This window comes from Vanacampus margaritifer, chromosome 2 (genome assembly GCF_051991255.1).
Source record: "Vanacampus margaritifer isolate UIUO_Vmar chromosome 2, RoL_Vmar_1.0, whole genome shotgun sequence".
Lineage (NCBI taxonomy): Eukaryota > Metazoa > Chordata > Actinopteri > Syngnathiformes > Syngnathidae > Vanacampus > Vanacampus margaritifer.
This window is the reverse complement of record NC_135433.1, coordinates 5,881,652-5,902,796: the sequence shown is the minus strand read 5'-3', so window position 1 is coordinate 5,902,796 and position 21,145 is coordinate 5,881,652. Positions and strand designations below refer to the sequence as shown.

The 21,145-nt window shown below is 41.6% G+C and overlaps 1 protein-coding gene and 1 long non-coding RNA gene across 3 annotated transcripts in view; one reads left to right on the top strand and one right to left on the bottom strand.

Moving 5' to 3' along the window:
• Positions 1-14,072, bottom strand: part of acsl3b (acyl-CoA synthetase long chain family member 3b) — a 22,677-nt gene extending 8,605 nt beyond the window's left edge. Inside the window, exons 1-14 of one of the 2 annotated variants that reach the window (XM_077559136.1) lie at positions 13,862-14,072; positions 10,961-11,430; positions 8,568-8,745; positions 8,354-8,463; positions 5,962-6,100; positions 5,727-5,877; positions 5,326-5,449; positions 4,657-4,728; positions 4,448-4,587; positions 4,210-4,382; positions 2,303-2,377; positions 2,025-2,216; positions 1,245-1,359; positions 1,014-1,171 (exon numbers count right to left, since the gene is read on the bottom strand). In XM_077559136.1, the coding sequence (XP_077415262.1) occupies positions 1,014-1,171; positions 1,245-1,359; positions 2,025-2,216; positions 2,303-2,377; positions 4,210-4,382; positions 4,448-4,587; positions 4,657-4,728; positions 5,326-5,449; positions 5,727-5,877; positions 5,962-6,100; positions 8,354-8,463; positions 8,568-8,745; positions 10,961-11,311 (1,978 nt within the window). In that variant the 5' untranslated portion in view covers positions 11,312-11,430; positions 13,862-14,072. The remainder of the gene's footprint in view (positions 1-1,013; positions 1,172-1,244; positions 1,360-2,024; positions 2,217-2,302; positions 2,378-4,209; positions 4,383-4,447; positions 4,588-4,656; positions 4,729-5,325; positions 5,450-5,726; positions 5,878-5,961; positions 6,101-8,353; positions 8,464-8,567; positions 8,746-10,960; positions 11,431-13,861) is intronic. The other variant, XM_077559137.1, reaches the window with a different exon arrangement.
• On the top strand, positions 13,778-21,145 carry LOC144044617 (uncharacterized). Its single transcript, XR_013291309.1, has 3 exons — positions 13,778-13,900; positions 14,988-15,093; positions 20,017-21,145. It is a non-coding gene; the product is annotated as an uncharacterized LOC144044617 (long non-coding RNA).

Sequence of the window (21,145 nt, the reverse complement as noted above, 5' to 3'; positions counted from 1 at the left end):
TGGTTTGTTTGCAGTGAGTAATTCAACTTTTTTTTTCCTTTTTCTTTTTTATTACGTAGCACTATGTAACATGGGTTCATGTTTGTGTACATGCTAGCTAGAAGCTCGATACTTCATGATCATCTTTTTTTTGTTGTTCGGTTTGAACAGAGTGAATTATTTTGCTATGAAGAGTAATATTACATTTTGTATTGCTTGTCTGAATCTGTTCTGAAAATGTACTGTATTGTTTCTATTCTTAACAGCAAAGTTCTGTAGTCTTGTGTCAGGACCTGTTTAGTCCAATTATGTGTTTTTACCAATTGTGTGTCTACTCTGTACTTCTATTTTTGTATTTTATTGCTTTTTTTTAACAACATGGCCAGGGGACTACAGATGGAAAATAGCCTTCTGGCTAATTCTGGCTTTTTTTAACTCATGAATTTCTATGCATTTTATTAAATTGCACTGTCCCCTTTTAAATAAATCAAATTCAAATTCATATCATGCAATTAGTAATTACCCATTTGGCATTTAGTTATGCTTTTCAATGGCTAGTTTTGAACACAAGTTAAAAACTAACTAAATAACCTCAGGAATATATAAAAAAAAAAAAAAAAACTGAATCTTATGTCAGGGATGTGATTTGACCAAAGTGAAATTATCTGAAAATTTAGCCGGGGGTCCAGGGCAGTGCCCAGTGGGGGGGGGGGGGGGGAGCATGAACAAATAATTGTATCATGACCAAATGAAAAGTAACTCATATTAGAGCATACCACAAATGTCTTTGTTATAGCAGAAGATGTTATCTGTCGGAGTCATGTGCATACACAATGAACTACTAAAAAAAAAAAAAAAAAAAAAAAAAAAAATCGATTTTTTTTTTTTTGGGGGGGGATAAAAAAAGCGGAATTCCGCGAATTAGCGGAAAAATCACATCCCTGTTATGTTTAAAAAAATAAAAAAATTAAATTCTTCTTTTTAATCAAGCTCTTAGATTATTTGTTGCGGTTCGACGGTCGAAAACTCCCTACATGAGATAGCAGCCTCTGTGAGAATGCGGAGCACTTCCTTCTCCATCTGGGGATTGTTGCAGAGCTCTTCCCACGTGCCCCGCACCTGCAACCGCTCCGCCAGTGCCATCAGCAGTTTCTGGTTGGGCACCACAAAGCTGATCACGTACGACTGGTCACTGCAAGCCAACACAAAGACAGTTAAAAATATGTATAAAATAATTATAATCAGCCTTTTGTCAAAGCACTTACCTGTTGGCATAGGCACAGATGTTGTCTATTAGCGGGCAGTTCTTCAGAACGGCCTCCACTTTTCCCAAAGAGACGTACTCGCCAGCCTGTAACTTTACCAAGTCCTTTTTGCGGTCTGTGGAAAGATAACATGTCACTATCCCAAAAGGCCCCTCCCTCAATATCCTTTATTGTGTGGTTAAATAGCAGAAATCCCCTAAAAACATTTGTAATGTCCAGATGTCACAAAATGGTGGCAAAGCACCATTTCGACACTGGACAGGAAATACAAATTGTGCTGGCAGTGAACTCAACTCACTTTAACCAAGCAGCACTTCAGCTATAACAATTATTTAAAAAAACATTTTTTTTTTAAAGGTTTATTGCCACTCCCAGTTGGCGTTTACTGTCAAACTAAACAAACAAAGAGAATTACATGTATGTGTATTTGAAACGACCACAAAATTTCCGCTTAACTTAATACGAACAAATATATTGTCTAATGAACAGCATCTATGTAGTGGTGTCCCTTAAAAAAAAAAAAAAAAGTCATTTGAGATGTTACTTGAGCAGTGGTGTCTCTGCATGCCTGTATTACACTGCCCCCAGGTGGCCAAGTGGTGCACAGCAGAAGGAGTCGCAATGAAATACGCATTACGCGCAAACTATTTACATTCAATTCCATTACGTTGTATGCGTTTTTTGAAGATTCACACATCCAATTCAACATAAAATGTCATCTTACATTTCTATTCAAACACCCATTTTTTTTTTTTTCCTAATTGTTAGACCGTCTCTCACCGATGATCTTGAGGCATCCGTCAGGGTGAAACTCTCCGATGTCTCCGGTGCAGAACCAGCGCTGGCCTTTGGCGTCCACGAAAAAGTCCTCGCGGTTCTTGGCTTCGTTTTTGTAATAGCCCATCGTCACATTGGGTCCGCCAATCAAGATCTCGCCACGCGGGTTGGGCTTGTCCGTGCTGTAATAGCCTCCTAACGACGGACACACAAAGAAGCCACATCTTCAAGACCGGCCAAACCGGCATACTTTGACTCGAAAGTTGCTTTGCTGGACTTACCCTCTTCCCAGTCCTTGAGCATGATTTCTGAGCAGACAAGCGGTGCGCCCACACGTCCGGTGCTGTAGTCCCAAACTGCAAAACATCAAAGAATGGTGAATGACGGCATTTCCTGCCAAAGATGAATACATTAAAGCACAAGTATCAGGGATGTGATTTGACCAAAGTGAAATTATCTGAAAATTGCCGCTGGCACCCAGCTAGGTCCAGGGCAGTGCCCTGGTGGGGGGACACGGAGGGCAAAGCCCCCCGGAGCTCATGGGTTTTCCGTGTTTTTAAGTACTTTCAATGCACTCACATGACAAAGAAATAGACAAAACAACAGCATAAATTTTCAATGTATATTGAACTATCCCATATAAAATGGCAACATTTTTTAGTTTAGTTTTTATTTTTAACATTTAGTCAACTCAAAATCAGTCACATTCAAAAACATTGGACTGCCTTTGCTTTTAAAAACTATCACTGAGAATATCATCATATCTAACTAATGTGATTACTAAGTTAACACATAAATAATGTTGAAGAGTTCAAATTTCATGAACAAATAATTGTATCATGACCAAATGAAAAGTAACTCATATTAGAGCATACCACAAATGTCTTTGTTATAGCAGAAGATGTTATCTGTCGGAGTCATGTGCATACACAATGAACTACAAAAAAAAAAAAAAAAAAAAAAAAATTTGGGGGGGGGGGGGGAGATAAAAAAAAGCGGAATTCCGCGAATTAGCGGAAAAATCACATCCCTGAAGTATGGGTTGTAGGAAAATTCACGAGATAAATGGTAGGGATGGGCGAGTGATTCTAAGGTATCGGTTCTCGCGATGTTAGTCGATACCGCGGCTGTTTTACGATCAGAAATTAGAAATGAGAAGAATAGAAAATGACATTTCATGCAGCTTTAAGGAAAATTGCCATATTGGGATATATACAGTAGGTCTTCCTTTTTTTTTTAATAATTATGTTTCATTGGTTTATTGGAGAGAAATTTTATGTATCAAAAGTAATAGTAGAATTGGTACCTGGTATCAGTATCGGTGACTACTCAAGAGTTTAGTACGAGTACTAGAATCTGCCCCAGAAAAATGGTATCAAACATTGCACTTTTTTTTTTTTTTGAACGTCAGAAGCCCGTTTTCACCAGTGGATTTTATTTATTATTTTTTAATGTCAGAAGCCCATTTCCAAAAAGGGGAAAAAAAGAAACAAAATTAACAGTGAGAAGCCAGTTTCCACCAGTGGCTTTTATTTATTTAATTCTTATTATTTTTTATTTATCAGAAGCCTATTTCCGTCAGTAAAAAAAACACACACAGAAAAACTGTATTTTTCTTTTTTTAGTTTTTGTTTTAAACAGTAAGAAGCCAATTTCCGCCAGTATTTTTTTTTTTTAAATACTGAATAATTGAAGTCATGCGCTTAATTACAATTAAAAAATATAATAGTCTGACGCCCCTAATTTTTAATAATCTTTCCTTTTCTTTTTTCTTATGGGCATCAGGCGATTCATTTTTTTTTAATTGTAATTAATCACATGACTTCACTAGTTAACTCAAAATTAATCATGAATTTTATATCTGTTCTAAATGTACAATATTTTTTCCCCTAGGTTTTCATACTCTTGTTATCAAAAGTGGAAAGAAATGTGAAACTTATAGAAATAGTTCAAATGAATTTTTGACGTCTTTAGCCGTCAATGGCAGTGAATGAGTTAAACTAAAATCTTCTACCATAAAGTGCTCGTATCTCAAATATGTGCTCACGTCAAAGCAAAAAAAATAAATAATAACTAAAAAATACAAATACAAAAAGAGAAAAGAAACAAAAAATAGGTGGATTTGAAAACCCACCAGCAAAAAGGTGCGTTTACTGTCGATGGAAGCAAAGAACGTTTGTGTCGTTACCCTCACTGATGGTGCCGGCTCCGCAGGTCTCCGTCAGGCCGTAGCCTTGGCCCACGGGGCAGCACAGACAGATGTTCATGAAGCGCTGCGTGGCGGCCGACAGCGGGGCTCCGCCCGAGAGCAGCACCCGCGTGTTGCCGCCCAGCAGCGTGCGGACCCGCTTGAACACCAAACTAAAAGACATTTGGCGTTAAGATGCCGTTTTCGTGCGTTGTTTATCGTGCGGCGCGTGCGTCACCTGTCGCAAAGAGGCGTGCTGTAGCCTTTGGAGATCTGCTCCATCTTGTAGTTGTACGCCAGCACAAACAGCGTCTTCTGGAATTTGCTCATGCCTTCCACTTTTGTCATCACGTTCTTATAAATACGGTCCATTATTTCCTGTGTGCGGTGCAGAAAGTACATTAGTCCACATTCAGCATGTTTAAAAAGCAGCGTTTGAACACTCACTGGTACGGCTGCCATCAGCGTTGGTCTCAACATGCTGGTGTCCCCTTTGCTGCCTTTTTTGATTTTGGTGGACTGTAACAATTAAACAACACGTCACAATAGAACATATAATGTAGGGGGTGGGGAATCTTTGAATGTCTCACGGTTCGATTCAGAATCGATTTTCGATCAAGAGCGCTTTTTGATTCAAAATGATTTGATTGACAATGATTTTTGCTCCAATTTATAGATGTTCAAGGAATTGTAATGATCTACTCCAGTCTGACTCGCTAATGCTAATTAGCGCGCTACTCGCGGCACTTTTATCACTCAAAAGAACGGCTCCACGCTGCAAAAAAACCCCACTTTCATTGGAATAACTTGATCGTGACTTTTTCCTTCTCTCTAATGTGGCTACAACTTAACAGTGTATTAGACCGTGTGGAACCACACTGCCCCTCAGTGGCCAAATCAGGTACAGCATGAACAGCGCTCCCAATAAAGGCACACACAAACAAAGGCAAGACAGTATAAAATAATTGAAATCAAATCGATTTTGGGACATTTAAAATCGATTCTGAATTGTACTAAATGAGAATCGATTTTTTTGGGGCACACCCCTAATATAATGTGACTTGACGGTTAAATCTGCGTAATGGAATGATCACGGGTGTGCGTGTATACACTGACCTGGTCGGCGAGAGTCTGCGGGGAGGAGTAACCGATGCGACAGCCGTTAGAGATGCACACCAGCTCGGCGCTGAGCTCTAAAACATGGGCCAACGGCAGGTAGCCAATGTAGGTGTCCGTTTCACTGCCAGCACAAAAACAACAACTGCTTAGTTAATCTGACTCAGCATTTTTTTTTTTTTTTTTTGCAAATCGTGGCCTTCACATTAATTAATTTGTTGAAGGAGCTACAAAACTGGTATCCAGTTTCACTTCCAGTACAAGTCATTTAGTGTGCACATCAAATGGCCACACGTGATTGTCAGCCATTACGTGAGGCCATTTAGCTCTGCGGCGCAGTGCATTAGCCGGCACTAATTACACGGCGGAAGTCTCGGAGATCCGGCGGTCAATTTGCATACTTGAGGTTGGGGATTCGCTGCGCCATCCCGGTGATGCCGGCGATGATGTTGCCATGGGAGATCATCACCCCCTTGGGGATGCCGGTGGAGCCGCTGGTGTACATGATGACGGCGATGTCTGACGGCTGCGGCTGCCTGCGGTCGCTCGCTACTGTGCGTACGCAGACAAGATGGCGGATGTGGGTTGCGCACTTCCCCGGCGGCCAAATGAAAAAACTTTTTCACGAACGCTCACAGTTTTCAGGCCTGGCTCCCATCTCTTTGACGGCGTCCATGTTGTGGATGCTGATGCCTCTGGGGATGTCCTGCCAGCTCGACAGCTTCTTGTCAACAACGATGACGTATTGCAGCCTGGGAATGTCGCATAATATCGCCTGGTGGGAGGAGCAAGGTATTAAAAGTGGAACTTAGTCAACCGTTCTTGACAATAACATGTTATATGTGACCTCACTAGTTTAACTGTGACATTCTGATGAATATTACATTTGTGGAATATGAATTATGTTTTTATCCATTTCAGGGGGCGGCCATTTTGCCACCGTTTGTCGACTGAAGATGACATCAATGTTGCTCAGGCAACAACCAATCACAGCTCACCTGTTTTCTGAAGCAGCGCTGTGATTGGATGTTACCTGAGCAACATTGATGTCACCTTGAGTCGAAAGCAAGTGGCAAAATGGCCGCCCCCTGAGATGGATAAAAACGGCTGGATTTTGCTGCTTAACTCATATTCTACTAGCACAATATTAACCAGAATACCATATTTAGACGAGTGGGGCTAAATAAAAAATATTATTGTCACGTCCCCTTTGAGACAAATACAAAAATTTCACTTAAAGTAGTACTTCCAAATATCAGAATGAACAGATTTTTAAAAGGGAAATCAACCTTAAACATTTCTTGACAAAATTATATGTGAACTCACTATTGTAAACATGACATTCTGATTAATATTAACTCTTTGACTGCCAGACGTTTTCAGAAACGAGATGTCGCCAGTGCCAGCCGATTTAAGCATTTTGAGTGATCTTTCAAGGTCCACAGAAAATGTTGTGTTTGGACTATGGAAACACACATACTACCAAATGAAAGATTGGACTCTCAGCTTTCATCAGAAAAAAAAGTTTGTTTCTACCTTATTCCGTTCTTCAGTAATCAACAATAGAAAATGGTTACTTTCACCGAAATGCTCTGTTTTGAAACAAAAAGCGGAGAAAAAGAGCTTTTTGTGAAACGATGTTATTTCATGCACTCTAGTGAATTGTACACTTCCTTTTGTCCATGAATGATGCCACAAACACCTAAATAGTGCTTTACTTCTGTAAAACGCTTTCACCAACAATGAAAAAGTGTTTTTAGATTGCAAAATACGTTTATTTTCATTCAACAGTGTAACAATTTGACAAAACAATTTCGCAAACTATTTACAAATGTGTGCAACTGTGTTACTATTTACAATTATGTGGATGTATCAAATACAGTTTTTCTTTTTGTAACGCTCTCCTGCGTGCAAGGAGAGGGAGCGGGGTTTGCACAACAGATTACTTTCACTTTCCATTGTCCGTTTCGCGTGCAGACGGCCTTTTTATATATATATATAGCAAGTAGCAGACTGTACCCACTCCTCCGATGAATATGCATTGGACTCGGGGCACTCTTCGTCGTCCGATTGAACGTCCGCCTGAGCGTGCTCGGTTGTGCTCCGCGTCTTCCAGTGTTGGCATCGCTAGCCCGTGAACCTTTTATGACGTCGTCATAGCCGCCGCGTCAACGCTTCCAACTTCGGCGTCAACCTCGGAGTCACCATCATCATCATCGATGATGATCATCGTCGTCATCAATGTGCTCTTTAGCGTTGGTCGATGCTTTTCGTCTTTGAAATAAACTGCTCGAGCGTGAGCTGCTTGCAAACCGGTCGCCATTATGGCTTCTTCAGCCATTGTCCCCTCAACACTCTAGCCCCGCCTCACGTCTTCTGCTGACGCCCACCCAATCTTGTCAAAAGAGAGTCATTGCTGCCATCTAGGGGCCAAAAATAGTCATTAGGCTCACTAGACCTGCTTGAAACTTTCAACACAGCTGGGGAAGGGTTCCCTGCACCCGTTTCAAAAAAAAAAAATTTAAAAAAAATTGGATGACGTCTTTTAACGTCATTGGCGGCCCTCCGTAGGTTTTTACTTGACGTCTTTTAACGTCAGTGGCAGTGAAAGAGTTAATTACATTTGTGGAATATGAGTTATGAAGCAAAATCCAGCCGTTTTTATCCATGTCAGGGGGGGCGGCCATTTTGCCACTTGCTGTCAAGTAAAGATGACATCACAGTTGCTCAGGTCTCAGGGAACAACCAATCAAAGCTCCGATTTAGAAAACAGGTGAGCTGTGATTGGTCGTTGCCTGAGCAACTGTGATGTCATTTTCACTCGACAGCAAGTGACAAAATGGCCGCCTTCTGAGATTGGTTAAAAAAAAAAAAAAACAACTGCTGTATTTTGCTGCTTAACTCATATTCCTTTAAGACAATATTAACCAGAATACCGTATTTAGTATTTTTTTTTAATTGGCTTTGATTAGGCATCGGCTAATTACCAGGTGTGACGCTAGTAATATGACAGGCTGCCATCAGGTACCTTGAGGCGACTCTGCAGCAGGTCATTACTGGTGATGATGTGCGTGACCTCAGTCTCGTTCAGACCGTGGGCGATGGCCATGGGTCCGAGGGTGGCGTACAGAGTGACGACTGTCAAATCATTGAGAAAAATCACAAATCAGACGGACTACTTTAACTCATTCACTGTCGGATGTTTACATTCTGTCGTCGTCAATGGCGTAAATGGGACTCACGTGGGAAATTGTACATGAAGCAAGCTTGCGCCGCCACGATCCACTCGGCTCTGGTCTCGCAGAAGATGGCGATGTTGCGCTGAGGTTTCTGGCCCAGAGCCGCCAGACCGCTGCCGAACATCCTGGCCGCCTGGTAGGTCTCGTCGTACGACAGCCAGTTGTAGTTCCCGAGAATGACCTGCGCACGCCGCGTAAATGACGACGCTGTTTGCTCACGTCTCTTTTAGTCAATAAAGAAACAACTGTGCTTGTATGTTCTACATTAGATGCAATCTTTCTTAACAACTCATTCACGGCTATAGACGTCAAAAATTCATTTGAACTATTTCTATTAATTTAACTTTTTTTTTCCACTTTTGTTATCAAGATTATGAAAACCTAGATTTTTTTTATTGCATTAGAACAGATTTAAAATTTGTGATTAATCGTGAGTTAACTAGTGAAGTCAACTAGTTGAAGATTAAAAATTGATTAAAAATTGTAATCGCCTGATGCCCCTAATTATTAACAATGTTTTCTTTTTTTAATCTTTTCTTTTATTAAAAAAACAACTAGTGAAGTCATGCGATTAATTACAATAAAAAAATGTAATCGCCTGACGCCCCTAATTTCTAATAATCTTTTCTTTTCTTTTTTTAAAAAAAAAAAAGAAAAGAAAAGATTATTAGAAATTAGGGGCGTCAGGCGATTAAAATTTGTAATCATAATTAATCGCATGACTTTACTAGTTAACTCACAATTAATCACAAATTTTATATCTGTTCTAAATGTACAAAAAAAAAATCAAAAAAATGTTGTAGAATGTGGAAAAAATGTTAAACTAATAGAAATAGTTCAAATAAATTTTTGACGTCTATTGCTGTCAATGGCAGTGAATGAGTTAAAGAGGAAGTCAACTGTAAACATTTCTTGACAACAACATGTTATATATGACCTCACTTGTCTAAACCTGACATTCTGATCAATAATACATTTGGGAAATACGAGTTATGAAGCAAAATCCAGCCGCTTTTATCCAACTCAAGGGGCGGCCATTTTGCCACTTGCTGTCGACTGAAGATGACATCACAGTTGCTCAGGTAACAACCAATCACAGCTCAGTTTCAGAAAACAGGTGCGCTGTGGTTGTTACCTGAGACCTGAGCAATTGTGATGTCATTTTCACTCGACAGCAAGTGACAAAATGGCCGCCCCTTGAGATAAAAACGGCTGGATTTTGCTGCTGAACTTGTATTCCACTCATGCAATATTAACCAGAATACCGTATTTAGAATAGTGGGGCTGCATAGAACATATTGTTGTCAATAATTTTTTTTGGGGGGGGGCTGACTTGCCCTTTAAGGCTACTGAGATGGTCTCACTTCATTCATATCTCATGAAATAGTGCCACATGCAGAGTCCTCGCTGCTATGGCACGGACTCGCTCAGTGCACAAAACGTCTTTTGTTGTCACTTGTTGAAAAGGATCCCAGTGTTCTTTTTGTTTGCATAGGCCTGCTAAATTAATGGCGGAAAACATTTTACTTTGCAATGACGGTTAAAAGTGTGATGCATGAAGTCGAATGTTTTCAGTAGGGGAGTCAGACGATCACATTTTTTTTTAATCGTAATTAATCGCATGACTTCTATAGTTAACTCATGATTAATCGCAAATTTTAGGTCTGTTCTAAATGTAGAATTTTTTTCTTCTAGGTTTTCATACTCTTGTTAACATAAAAGTGGGAAAAATGTTAAATTAATATAAATATGTCTGCATATTTTAGTCATTGATACAATACTTTCACAATAATTCATAACATTGAGTTAAAATCAAAAAGATGTACTATACTGTAAAAAAACGAGTGTGATATTGATTTGTGTTGGTCATTTTTCTGCCACTAGATGGCATAATTGCATTTGTAAAATGTTGGTGATGGCTCAGTGTATTTTTCTTTTCATATTAAGAGCTATCTAATCTTTGACACTGGTGAAATTCTGCACATTTTAAAAATTGTAAAATACAACTTGACCCCAGTCTCCACAAATATATGCATTAGTATTAAATGTATTACTGCTAAATTTTGACGTGGTCGTGTCTGCTGCGTTGCGACTGCAATTCCCCCGGTACAGGATTTCCAAGTAAGGGGCGGTCATTATTCGCACGTTAATTTTTTTTTTTTTAGAGCTGTTAAAGGAAGTTCATATTAACGCAAAATGAACTCACTAATTTCGACACCCCTAGTTTTCATACACCATATGTCCAACTTATATCATATCTTACTTGTGAATACTGCCCCCTGGTGGCCAAGGCACACTATATACTATAAAGAGAACAACATGGTGCTGGAACAAATGAATAGCACATAACCATGAACATATCCGAGTATTAAAACAAACTAGCAAGTCCCTCTCACCTTTTTAAAGACTTTCCCGTTGGGTTGGAGCTCATCCTCCTCGCTCAGCACTTCCCTGGTGCCCAGACAGTCCCTCCGGGGAAACCTCTTGGCCGCATATTCAAAGACTTTATCCAGCGTGTCCACCCCGGGGTGCAGCCACGCCACCAGCTCCCGTTGGCTGTTGATGGCCCTGTACGGGCCGGCGGGGTGTCGGCTAATTGAGCGCGCTTTGATGCGGCGTGCCCGTTCCAAGTTGGTGCCGGCCCCGGAGAGGAAGTACCAGGGTATGAAGGTGATGACAGAGTAGACCCACACGACAGATCGGAAGACCTGCAGGAGGAGGGGGTTGATGTCCTCCTTCAACTTCATCTTGAAAAAAGTCACTTTAGGAGAAGAAGCGGACCAGGAGACGTCTACAAAAACTGGTCTGACAGAAACGGCGAAAGATTGGTGGGTGTGCTTGATTTCTGTGAGCCAGTCAATCCGACCTGCAACACAGGGAACATGAACCTTAGAAAACGCAGCCTGCATCAGCAAAATGGAAAAGCAGAAAATCTATACAATCCTGCAGACAACGGGAAATGAATCCTTTCGTGCCTGAAGCCCACCTCGGTCTATTTTTAGCACATTCTCTCAGTCAGCAACATTTATCATAGCACACCTCAAAGTTGCCGATTTATCAGCCAATACTAGGCCTTTTCAAAACAATAATAATCGTCTGCAGTTTTGCAGATTAAACGCCATTATCATCCTACTTTCCTAAAGAAAACTTCAAAACAGTACTGTTCAGTATGTATGGGCAGAAAGTAATGGACGTGCATGGCTGTTCAAACGTTCATTTCCTCTCCGTTGTAAAGTTAAAGAGTAATTCACATTCTGTATATATTGTTGAATGCATTAAGGAACCATATATATATATATATATATATATATATATATTAGAGATGGGAATCTTTCAATGTCTCACGATTCGATTCTGATTTTTGGGTGTGCGATTGGATTCAGAATCGATTTTGATTCAAAATGATTTAATTGACTGATTTTTGCTTCAATTTATAGATGTTCAAGGAATTGTAATGATCTACTCCAGTCTGACTCGCTAATGCTAATTAGTGTTCTACCCGCGGCACTTTTAGCACTCAAAAGAACGACTCCACGCTGCAAAAAAAAACTACTTTTATAGGAATAACTTGATCGTGACTTTTTCCTTCTACTCTCTAATGTGGCCACAACTTAACAGTGTGCCAGACCGCGTGGAACCACACTGCCAAGTGGCCAAATCGGGTACAACATGAACAGCGCTCCCAATAAAGGCACACACAAGCAAAGGGAAGACAGTATAAAATAATTTAAATGTAATCGTACTAAATGAGAATCGATTTTTTGGCACACCCCATATATATATATATATATATATATATATAAATATAAATATATAAATATAAACATATAAATAAATATATATATGCATATACATATATATACATATATATATATACATATATATATATATATATATAATCTGTTGATTAATCGGTTATTTGTTTTTTTTCTCTCACAAATATCGGAATCACGATCAGCCTCATAAATTCCTTATTAGTCAGGCCATACTAGTAAGCAAAAATAAATAAATAAAAGAATGAATGGAAAAATCACAAAAGAGAAGTTTGACCCTATTTTTTATGCTGCAATGCAGCTAAAAACGGGTTTAACCTCTTAAATGCATTCTTTCAGCGAGTTAATGTGACAGGGTCGAGCAGAATGTAACACTGGACAATGAGAATGTTTGTGTCAACATGATGCAATGCAAACTATCTCTCTGTAATGGTGTAATGAAATGTTCTGTTAATGAAAACAAATACCGCAAGTCCCATCCCGAGACCTATGCTCGCAACCTGCATGTCCATTTGGTGACTACAAGAGCTCCAAAGAAATCTGCAGGATCGAGAGCATTTAGGCTCCAGTACTTACTAGCGAAAATAGAACAGCTACGTTTTGAGAAATCTAGACTTATGACTTATTTTTACATTCTCACATTAGTTAAACGGCAGCGAGTAAGCAAAAACGCCTCTTCACACCCTGACATCTAGATTTTGGCCTGTTTTACTGCCACTTCTCCTTTTGCCTCCCCTTTCCTCTCCTGAGAAGTGACGAGTTGCCGATGATCGATGTGAGAGGCTTTGGCTGTAGTAATGAGTCTGCAAAAACCGACCGGGACAAGATCTGAGGTAGACCACATCTTCGTTGCCGTTGCTGTCCTGTATTCTGCATCGATTGATCGGGACAAGAAAGGGGATTGCTCCATTTGTGGTCTCTTCTCAAAGTTTCTTTTTCCCCCCCATGGCTGATGCCTGGTTATGGGGTGTAAACAAGAGGACGTCATCAATCTCCTTGAACTGTTGGCACGTGAAGCCCTTTTTACGATTAAGAGCTACTACGTAAATACATTTGGCTTCAAGTGGAGAGATTGTGATCAAGTATCGATTACTTTGGCCTTACCCACAGATACCACTTGACGAGATCAAGGCACACGACTACAGATTGATAACTTTGATTGCATTTTCACCCCCAAAATAGAACGATATGAAAAAATGATTTTAGTAAAAATACAACATATGGCGTCTAAAGCTACATACGGTTTACATTAAGAAAAAAAAAGCCTACAGCTTAGAAGCACGCAACTAGCTTGGACATGCGCTAGCAAAAGAGGAAGCAATTTTTTTTTTAATCGATTTTCATTCACACTCACGGCAGCTGTTCATGTGATTAAAAAAAACGGCGAAATGCATACGAATAAATCAATGTGGGCGTGAGTTGTATTTTGGAATTGCAAGTGGTGTATTCGCGGAATGCCGCGCGCCTTAGCATCCCGGTTGCTAACAATCGGCAGTAATTGCAGAGCGTTCAATACATTCTCACCTCATCCGCTACGTCTGAGCTTCTGCCGGATTGATTCAGGTACCGTTATCCTTCAGTGCAAAGTTGCCACATTATGATGAAGCTGTTGAAAAGCACTGTCTATCCGGCTTCAAGTCAATATTTCAAGTATTTTATTAAAGCCGTATGAAATTGTATAAAAAACGGTACATTTTAGCATCAGTCAGGGTTGCATCCCAGCCCGGAAGCGACTGGGTGACGTCGTAGCCTTTGGCGGCCTGTGATTGGAGGACTGTAGGTGGCGCGTGCTCGGGGGAGTGGGGACGTCAGTCGGGTTACTATCGGTCAATTTGTCAGAGACAAAAGCAAAAATGATGAGACGCTGTTTATTAACCTCATTTATTTCGCATTCATTAATATGTATTAAACCCAAACTTGTTTTATGCATTTTATCTCTTGATATGAGCGACCTTATGCCGTTTGAGCATGATGCGTAGACTTAAATAAAAATAATAAAATAAAAAACTTTCAATAATCTAATGTCGGATAATATAATGCAATGAATAGACTTTTAAAAATAATTAGTGTTTATTTATCTTTTTCAGGTAATTGCCTTATTGAAGCAGCCAGTCAGTTATACAAATGCAGAATATTCAAGACATAAGTTGAAGCTGAAGTAATAATGAAAAAGAAAAAAAATTAAATCAGAAAAATAGTTCATTGAATAGGGAAATGTGTGAGTATGAGAGGATAAATTGTGCAGTGTTGTGAAAAATAAGAGAAGGATCATGTGCAATGTAGGTGTGCAGTGGCTCTCGTGAATTTTCAGAAACAGATATATACAGTTTGTAAATACAATACAATCATACCCACTCATAAATGCATGCTACATTACAATATTTGGAAATGAAGTATATTATGTTAAGCAGATTGTTGAGAGACTAACGTTATAATAAAAAAATATATCATACTTTTACTACACAACCTTGCGAGGATGTCACTGAATTGTGTACCTAATGAAATGGCCAGTGAATGCTTCTTATGCCATTGCTGTTGATGCTGTGCATTCTCTCTTTTGCACACTAGGGGGCAGTGAGCAAATTGTTTTGGTTTTGCAGTCAATGGTTATCCATGATCCAACCATTTTCTGTTACCACTCATCCTACAGGGTCGTGAAGCCTATTTCAGCTGACTTTGTGTGGATTGTAAACAAAGCGACTGAACCTGTCTGCGCAGAAGACAGGCTAGTGAACCACTACACCATTGCTGGAAACGTATGTAATATTTCTTCTACCTCTATTAAGAACAACACTTAAAGTGAAAAGAATAGATAGTACAATTACATAAATATATGCATTCACATTCAGAAATATATGCTAAAACAATACACAACCGATTACTGGACAAGTTTAAAGGAATACTTGAACCATTGAGCCATTTTTAGCAGTAAAATGTTCTTATTTTATCCAGAATTAATTTGATAACGTCATTATTTTTCTTGTTCAATTAATAACTTTAAAAACTAATTTTCCCACTTGCTGTCGACTGAAAATGACATTACCTGTGCTGAGGAAGTAAGTAACGACCAATCATGGCTCACCTGTTTTCTGGATTTTGGTCAGCAAACTGAGCCATGATTGGCCGTTACCTACTTCCTCAGCACAGGTGATGTCATTTTCAGTTGACAACAAGTGGGAAAATTAGTTTTTAAAAATTATGAAGTTATCTCATTCATTCTGGACAAAATAGGAACTTTTTACTGCTGAAAATTGCTCAATGAGTCAAGTATCGCTTTAATGTTGAAAGATTAATTTTATGAAGGTAGAATAGTTTATACAACTTGCAAAGTTGCATGGATGTCATTAGACAGCTGTATGCCGTAAAAATTCAGCAGATGTCCATCCAACCATTTCTTCCATTTTCTGCCCGGGTTTGAGTCATGAGGGCAGTAGCTTAAAGGATCTTTGTGCAGTTTTGTCACTTGTTTACTCATGACTGCCACCTCTGGCCCAAAGCATAACTGCAGCATCTGTGTCAGGCTCGTTCATGGTGCACGTGCAAGTACGTGCGCGATCTTAAAGTGACAGCCACAGTTGACAAACGAAGGCATGACTTCAAATGAGGTAAGAGAAACTCCGCCCCTCCCCTCCCCTCCCCAAAGAAACTGTGCCGTGTGCAGGGTCCGCATACTCTACTATAAACGGAAGATAAAATCTAATAGGTGCAGTCAGAGTAAAACAGTCAGGGCTTTTTGTACTCATCTTGGCATTGGTGGAGCTTGCATGATGCAGAAAAAGCTTTAATATTACCTTTTTAAACGGCACAATGCACCTTTAAAGCAAGGAAGCCCAGACTTCCTTCCCTCTCCCCAGCCGCTTCGTCCAGCTCTTACAGTGGAATCCCAAGGCGTTCCCAGGCCAGCTGGGGCCTCCTCCCGGTAGTATGTGCTTGGAACACCTCACCAGAGGCGTCCAGGAAGCAGATGTCCGTGCTCCTCTCGATGCGGAGGAAGAGCAGCGCGACTCTGAGTCCTTCCCAGTTGACCGAGCTTCTCACACTAAGGGAGAGCCCAAACATATTGTCGAGGAAACTCATTTTTGCTGCTCGTATCTGGGATCTTGTTCTTTCAGTCACAATGCAGAGCTTGTGACTAAAAGTCAACGTAGGGGACATAGATCGCAGCACCTTTCAGCTCCGCCGCTTCTTCACCACGGCGGACTGACACAGAGTCCGCATCACTCCTCTGGATATCCCACTTCATCCCCAAGATATCTGAACTCTTCCACTTGGTTCAGGATCTCAACCCCGACCTGGAGAGGGCACCCCACCCTTTTCCAAATGAGGACCATGAAGCTGCGTTTCTGCTTGGCCAACCGGTACCCATCAGCTACTTTTAGAATCCCGCAGGCCTAAAAGTCCTGATTGAACTCCTACTTTAACTTGACAGTATCGCTGACTCCTTGTCCACCAACGGGTTGGGGAATCTCTCAGACTCAATCTCCCACACCTCACACGGGATGTGAGTGAAGTTCTGCCAGACGTGGGAGTTGAAACTCCCTCTGATAGGGAACTCTGCTAGGCGTTCCCAGCAGACCCTCACAACACGTTTGTCTGAACAAACACACACAGGTGTCAATTGACATCTCCGCCCCCCACTTTTCACCCGAATGTCCAAGAGTCCAAAAGTCAATCATCGAACTGCGGCCTAGACTGTCCTTGAGCCAAGCACGCATGGACGCCCTTATCCTGTTTATGTTCATTATAGACAATCAGTGACGAGCACAGAAGTCCAATAACAGAACACCAGTTGGGTTCTGATCTGGGTGCCGTTCCTCCCAATCACGCCCCTCCAGGTCTCACTGTCATGGCCCACGTGAGTGTTGAAGTCCCCCAGAAAAATGATGAAGTTCCCAGCATGAACAATCTTTGGGACCCCCTCCTAAGACTCCAAAAAAGATGGGTACTCTGAACTGTTGTTTGGTGCATAAGGACAAACAACAGTCAGGACCCATCGCCACACCCGGAACAGGAAGGAGGCTACCCTCTCATCCACCGGCGTGAACCCCCAATGTACAGGTACCGAGCTAGGGGAAAATAAGTACTGTATGCCCACACCTGCTTGGTGCCTCTCTCCGTGGGCAGCCCCAGAGTGGAAGAGAGTCCCACCCCTCTCAAGAGGACTAGTAGTATAGAGCTCAAGCTGTGTGTTGAGGCGAACCTGAATATGTCTAGTTGGAACTTCTCAACCTCGCACAACAGCTTGGGTTCCTTCCAGAGAGGTGACATTCCACATTCCTAACGCCACTTTCTGTAGCTGGGGATCGGACTGCCAAGGCCTTTGGCCATTACCCACCTTGCACCTGACCCCTTTGGGCCCTCTCACAGGGTGTGAGCCCATGGCAAGGGAGACCCATCTCGTTCCTTCAGGTTGAGCCCGGCCAGGCCCCATGGGTGGCACCAGACGCTCACCTTTGATCCCCACCTCGGACCCTGGTGACCCACATCCGGGCAAGGGAAACATCATTTGAGCCGTGCTTTGTCTGGTCTCTCATCTCAGAACTATTTGATTTGATTGACTTCATCCATTTTTTGCAACTGCTTGTTCTGTTTCCTGGTCGCGGGGAACTGACGTCAGGTGAAAGGCAAGCTACAAACAAACAAACTGTCTGAACCCACGTACCAAAAGAACCACTACACCTAGACGGTAGATGTGCGTAGGATTTCTTCCACATCTGTCATCGGGCACATTGAAAGCGCCAGGTTAGCCATGTTTGACCCTTTGATCATGGACATTGATCCCTTCCTCGCTGCTCCTTGTTCGGCCGTATGTCCGCTTGTGGGTCCGTCTTCCCTCAGATGCATGCGGACAAGAACTCCAACGAACACACAGGGATAGAACTTGCGATCACATGACGAGTCAAAGCGGGTGCGTAATAGATAATGGCGCTCCTTGGGGCTATGCCTCTGAGATGGTCTTTGACGGGGGCAGATGTTTATATCGAGAAGAACACTTTCATCCCCCATGTGAAATGTGTGTCCAATCTGATAATGACACTAAGATGTGCACGCTCGGGCCACATCTTAAGAGCGACACGGGCAGACAGGAAATGCAACCCCGTCAGCGTCTGTGTCTGGCTGACCTCTTCTTCCTGAAGGGCTAATAGCTGTTACTTGGGGAAACACCTTTGACTGAAGTGACCCGTGCCATGTGACTTTTGGGGCTTTCTCTCAATGATGTGAAAGCAGCAGATTGTTAGAGAAGAGGAAAGACGACTTGTTAACCTTGGCAACAAGGCAACCTTGTTACGTAGACTCCAATCAAAGCCTAACAGGTAAACTCATAACTTGCCGCCTAATAATGAAGCCCCTTGACGTCCAGTTGGACTTCCAGAAAGAGAGAGAAAGGGGGGGGGGGCTTGTGTGGGGATTAGGGAACAAAAGGATCCTTCTCTGTCATCAAAGAGGATCGGCTCCCAACTCATCCCCTGCTCCGTGGCGACAGCTTTTTTTTTTTCTTTCGGGAGAGGGGAGTGACGGCTGGAGGGAAGGCGGGAGGGAGGGCTGCAGCGGAGGAGTTTGATGGCGGGGATGCAGCTTTCAAAGTAATCTTTAACTTTAAGCCCTGCGGTCCCCTATGAAATGAAGCTGGCGGGCCCAGACACTGTGTTGCCTGTGGCTCCCAGTGGTAGGCTGCCACCCCTCCTTTTCTCTGCAGCTTTAGTCACGGTGGCATTTAAGTGGTATTACTCACTGACTGGATGACCAAATGAAGGGGTGTCTATGAAAACCTGAAAGAGGTGGATTTTATTTTTTTTTTTTTTTGGGCTCCCGAGACCAGTGTCGCCTCTTAAAACAACACTAAGCCCAGATGAATGCCCACTGTGTTAGTTGGATTCCACCGACTCTTAATCCAAAAGGAGACATCTTTGTGACTTGTGATAACACGAAACTCGTTGCTTTACTGTTTCATACACATCAGCAATAATGAGTGAGAGACATTTTTAGTGTTCTTCGTGGACATGGAGTGACCCGACTTAGAATTCTGTTTTTCAAGACACGATCCATTGTTCAGTCATTGTTTGTTTGTTTTGACATGCAAGCAATTAAATATATATATATATATATTTTTTTTTTAGATACAAACGCTTTACAACAAGCAGCAATTTGGCAGATAGTCAACTTAAAATTTTACCCCCCAGCCAAAAAGACACTCCCAGTTAACGTTTGCTGTCCAACCATATGAAAAACAGAATCACACTTTGTGTATTTAAACCAACCCTCTAACTTTGCCTTAAGAAGAAAGTTCATTTAGCTTAATGCTAGCTAACAGCGCAAAATGCTAATGAATAGCATTGGTGTTGCAGTATCACAATGCTTTAAGCTATCAATATTTGAACACATTGGAGCATCAAATTACCACTTTGTACTCACATTTTTGAATGAATACTTACTCAATTATTTATTTGTAGCAGTTCATTTGATTTGTTTTCTTAAGTTGTATTCTCTGCGATTGGCTGGCAACCAGTTCAGGGTGTACCCCGCCTACTGCCCGAAGCCAGCTGGGATAGGCTCCAGCACCCCCGCGACCCTTGTGAGGAAAAAGCGGCCAAGAAAATGGATGGATGGATGGAAGTTGTATTCTTTCAATGTAACAGTCTCTTGTTTGTGTACACCTCTGCTCATTTCTAAATTTGCAGATGGTAAGAAAGATTTCCTCCAAGTCACCATGGAGTCCTGGCAGATACAAAGGAGATGATGAAAGAATGTTGGATCCAGGTAGAACTGGTACTTAGGTTGAACCTTCGAAAGTTCATCCCCACTCTCCCACCCACATGTGTACATTTTTTAGATCTTTTATTTTGGGCTTTTTTTCTGTCGTCATGTTTCCCCCCCATAACTCATATTGTGCCCCTTCCTTATAGGCGCATAGTTTCGGTCATCCCCCCCTTATGTTTTTCTTTTTCATCTAAGAAATTGGTGACGCCATCTGGCGAGCTGTCAGGCTTCCCGTTCTGTCTCCCTCTGCTGGCCATTATTTTTTTATGTCTTTTGGATGGGTTGAAAGTGTTAGATGAATTTTCTTGCTCTGTACTCAATCTTTTCATTTCATTTCCATTCTTAACATCTTCTCAATCCTTGTTGAGCACATCAATCACATCAGTGTGGCCCTCATCTCACCTGCCGCACAACAATGTCTCCAATTTTATTTTTATTTTTTTACATTTATAATTAGTTAACTCTTTCACTGCCACTGCCACTTAAAGACGTCAAGTAAAAACCTACGGAGGGCTGCCAATGACGTCAAAAGACGTCATCCAATTTTTTTTTTTGTTTTTTGTAACGGGTAGAGGGAACCCTTCCGCATCTGTGGTGAAAGTTTCAATTAGGTCTGTTGTGCCTAAGGACTATTTTTGGCCCCTAGAGGGCAGCGATGACTCTCTTTTGACAAGATCGGGTGGGCGTCAGTAGAGGCGGAGCTAGAGCGTCGAGCAGGAGATCAGAATGGAAAAAAAAAGGAAAAATGGCGACCGGTTGCGAGGAGCTCACGCCCGAGCTGTTTTTTTCAAAGTCCAAAAGCATCGACCAACGCTAAAAGAGCACATTGATGACGACGATGATCATCATCGATGATGATGATGATGATGGTGATGGTGACTCCGTGGATGGAAAGCATTGACGCGGCAGTAGAATACGTTAGGTGGGCGGAGCTAGATGGCTGAGGAGGCGAGCGGTTGCAAGCAGCGAGCAGTTGCAAGCAGCGAGCGGTTGCAAGCAGCTCTACACTTACAAGACGAAAGGCATCGACCAATGCTAAAAGAGCACATT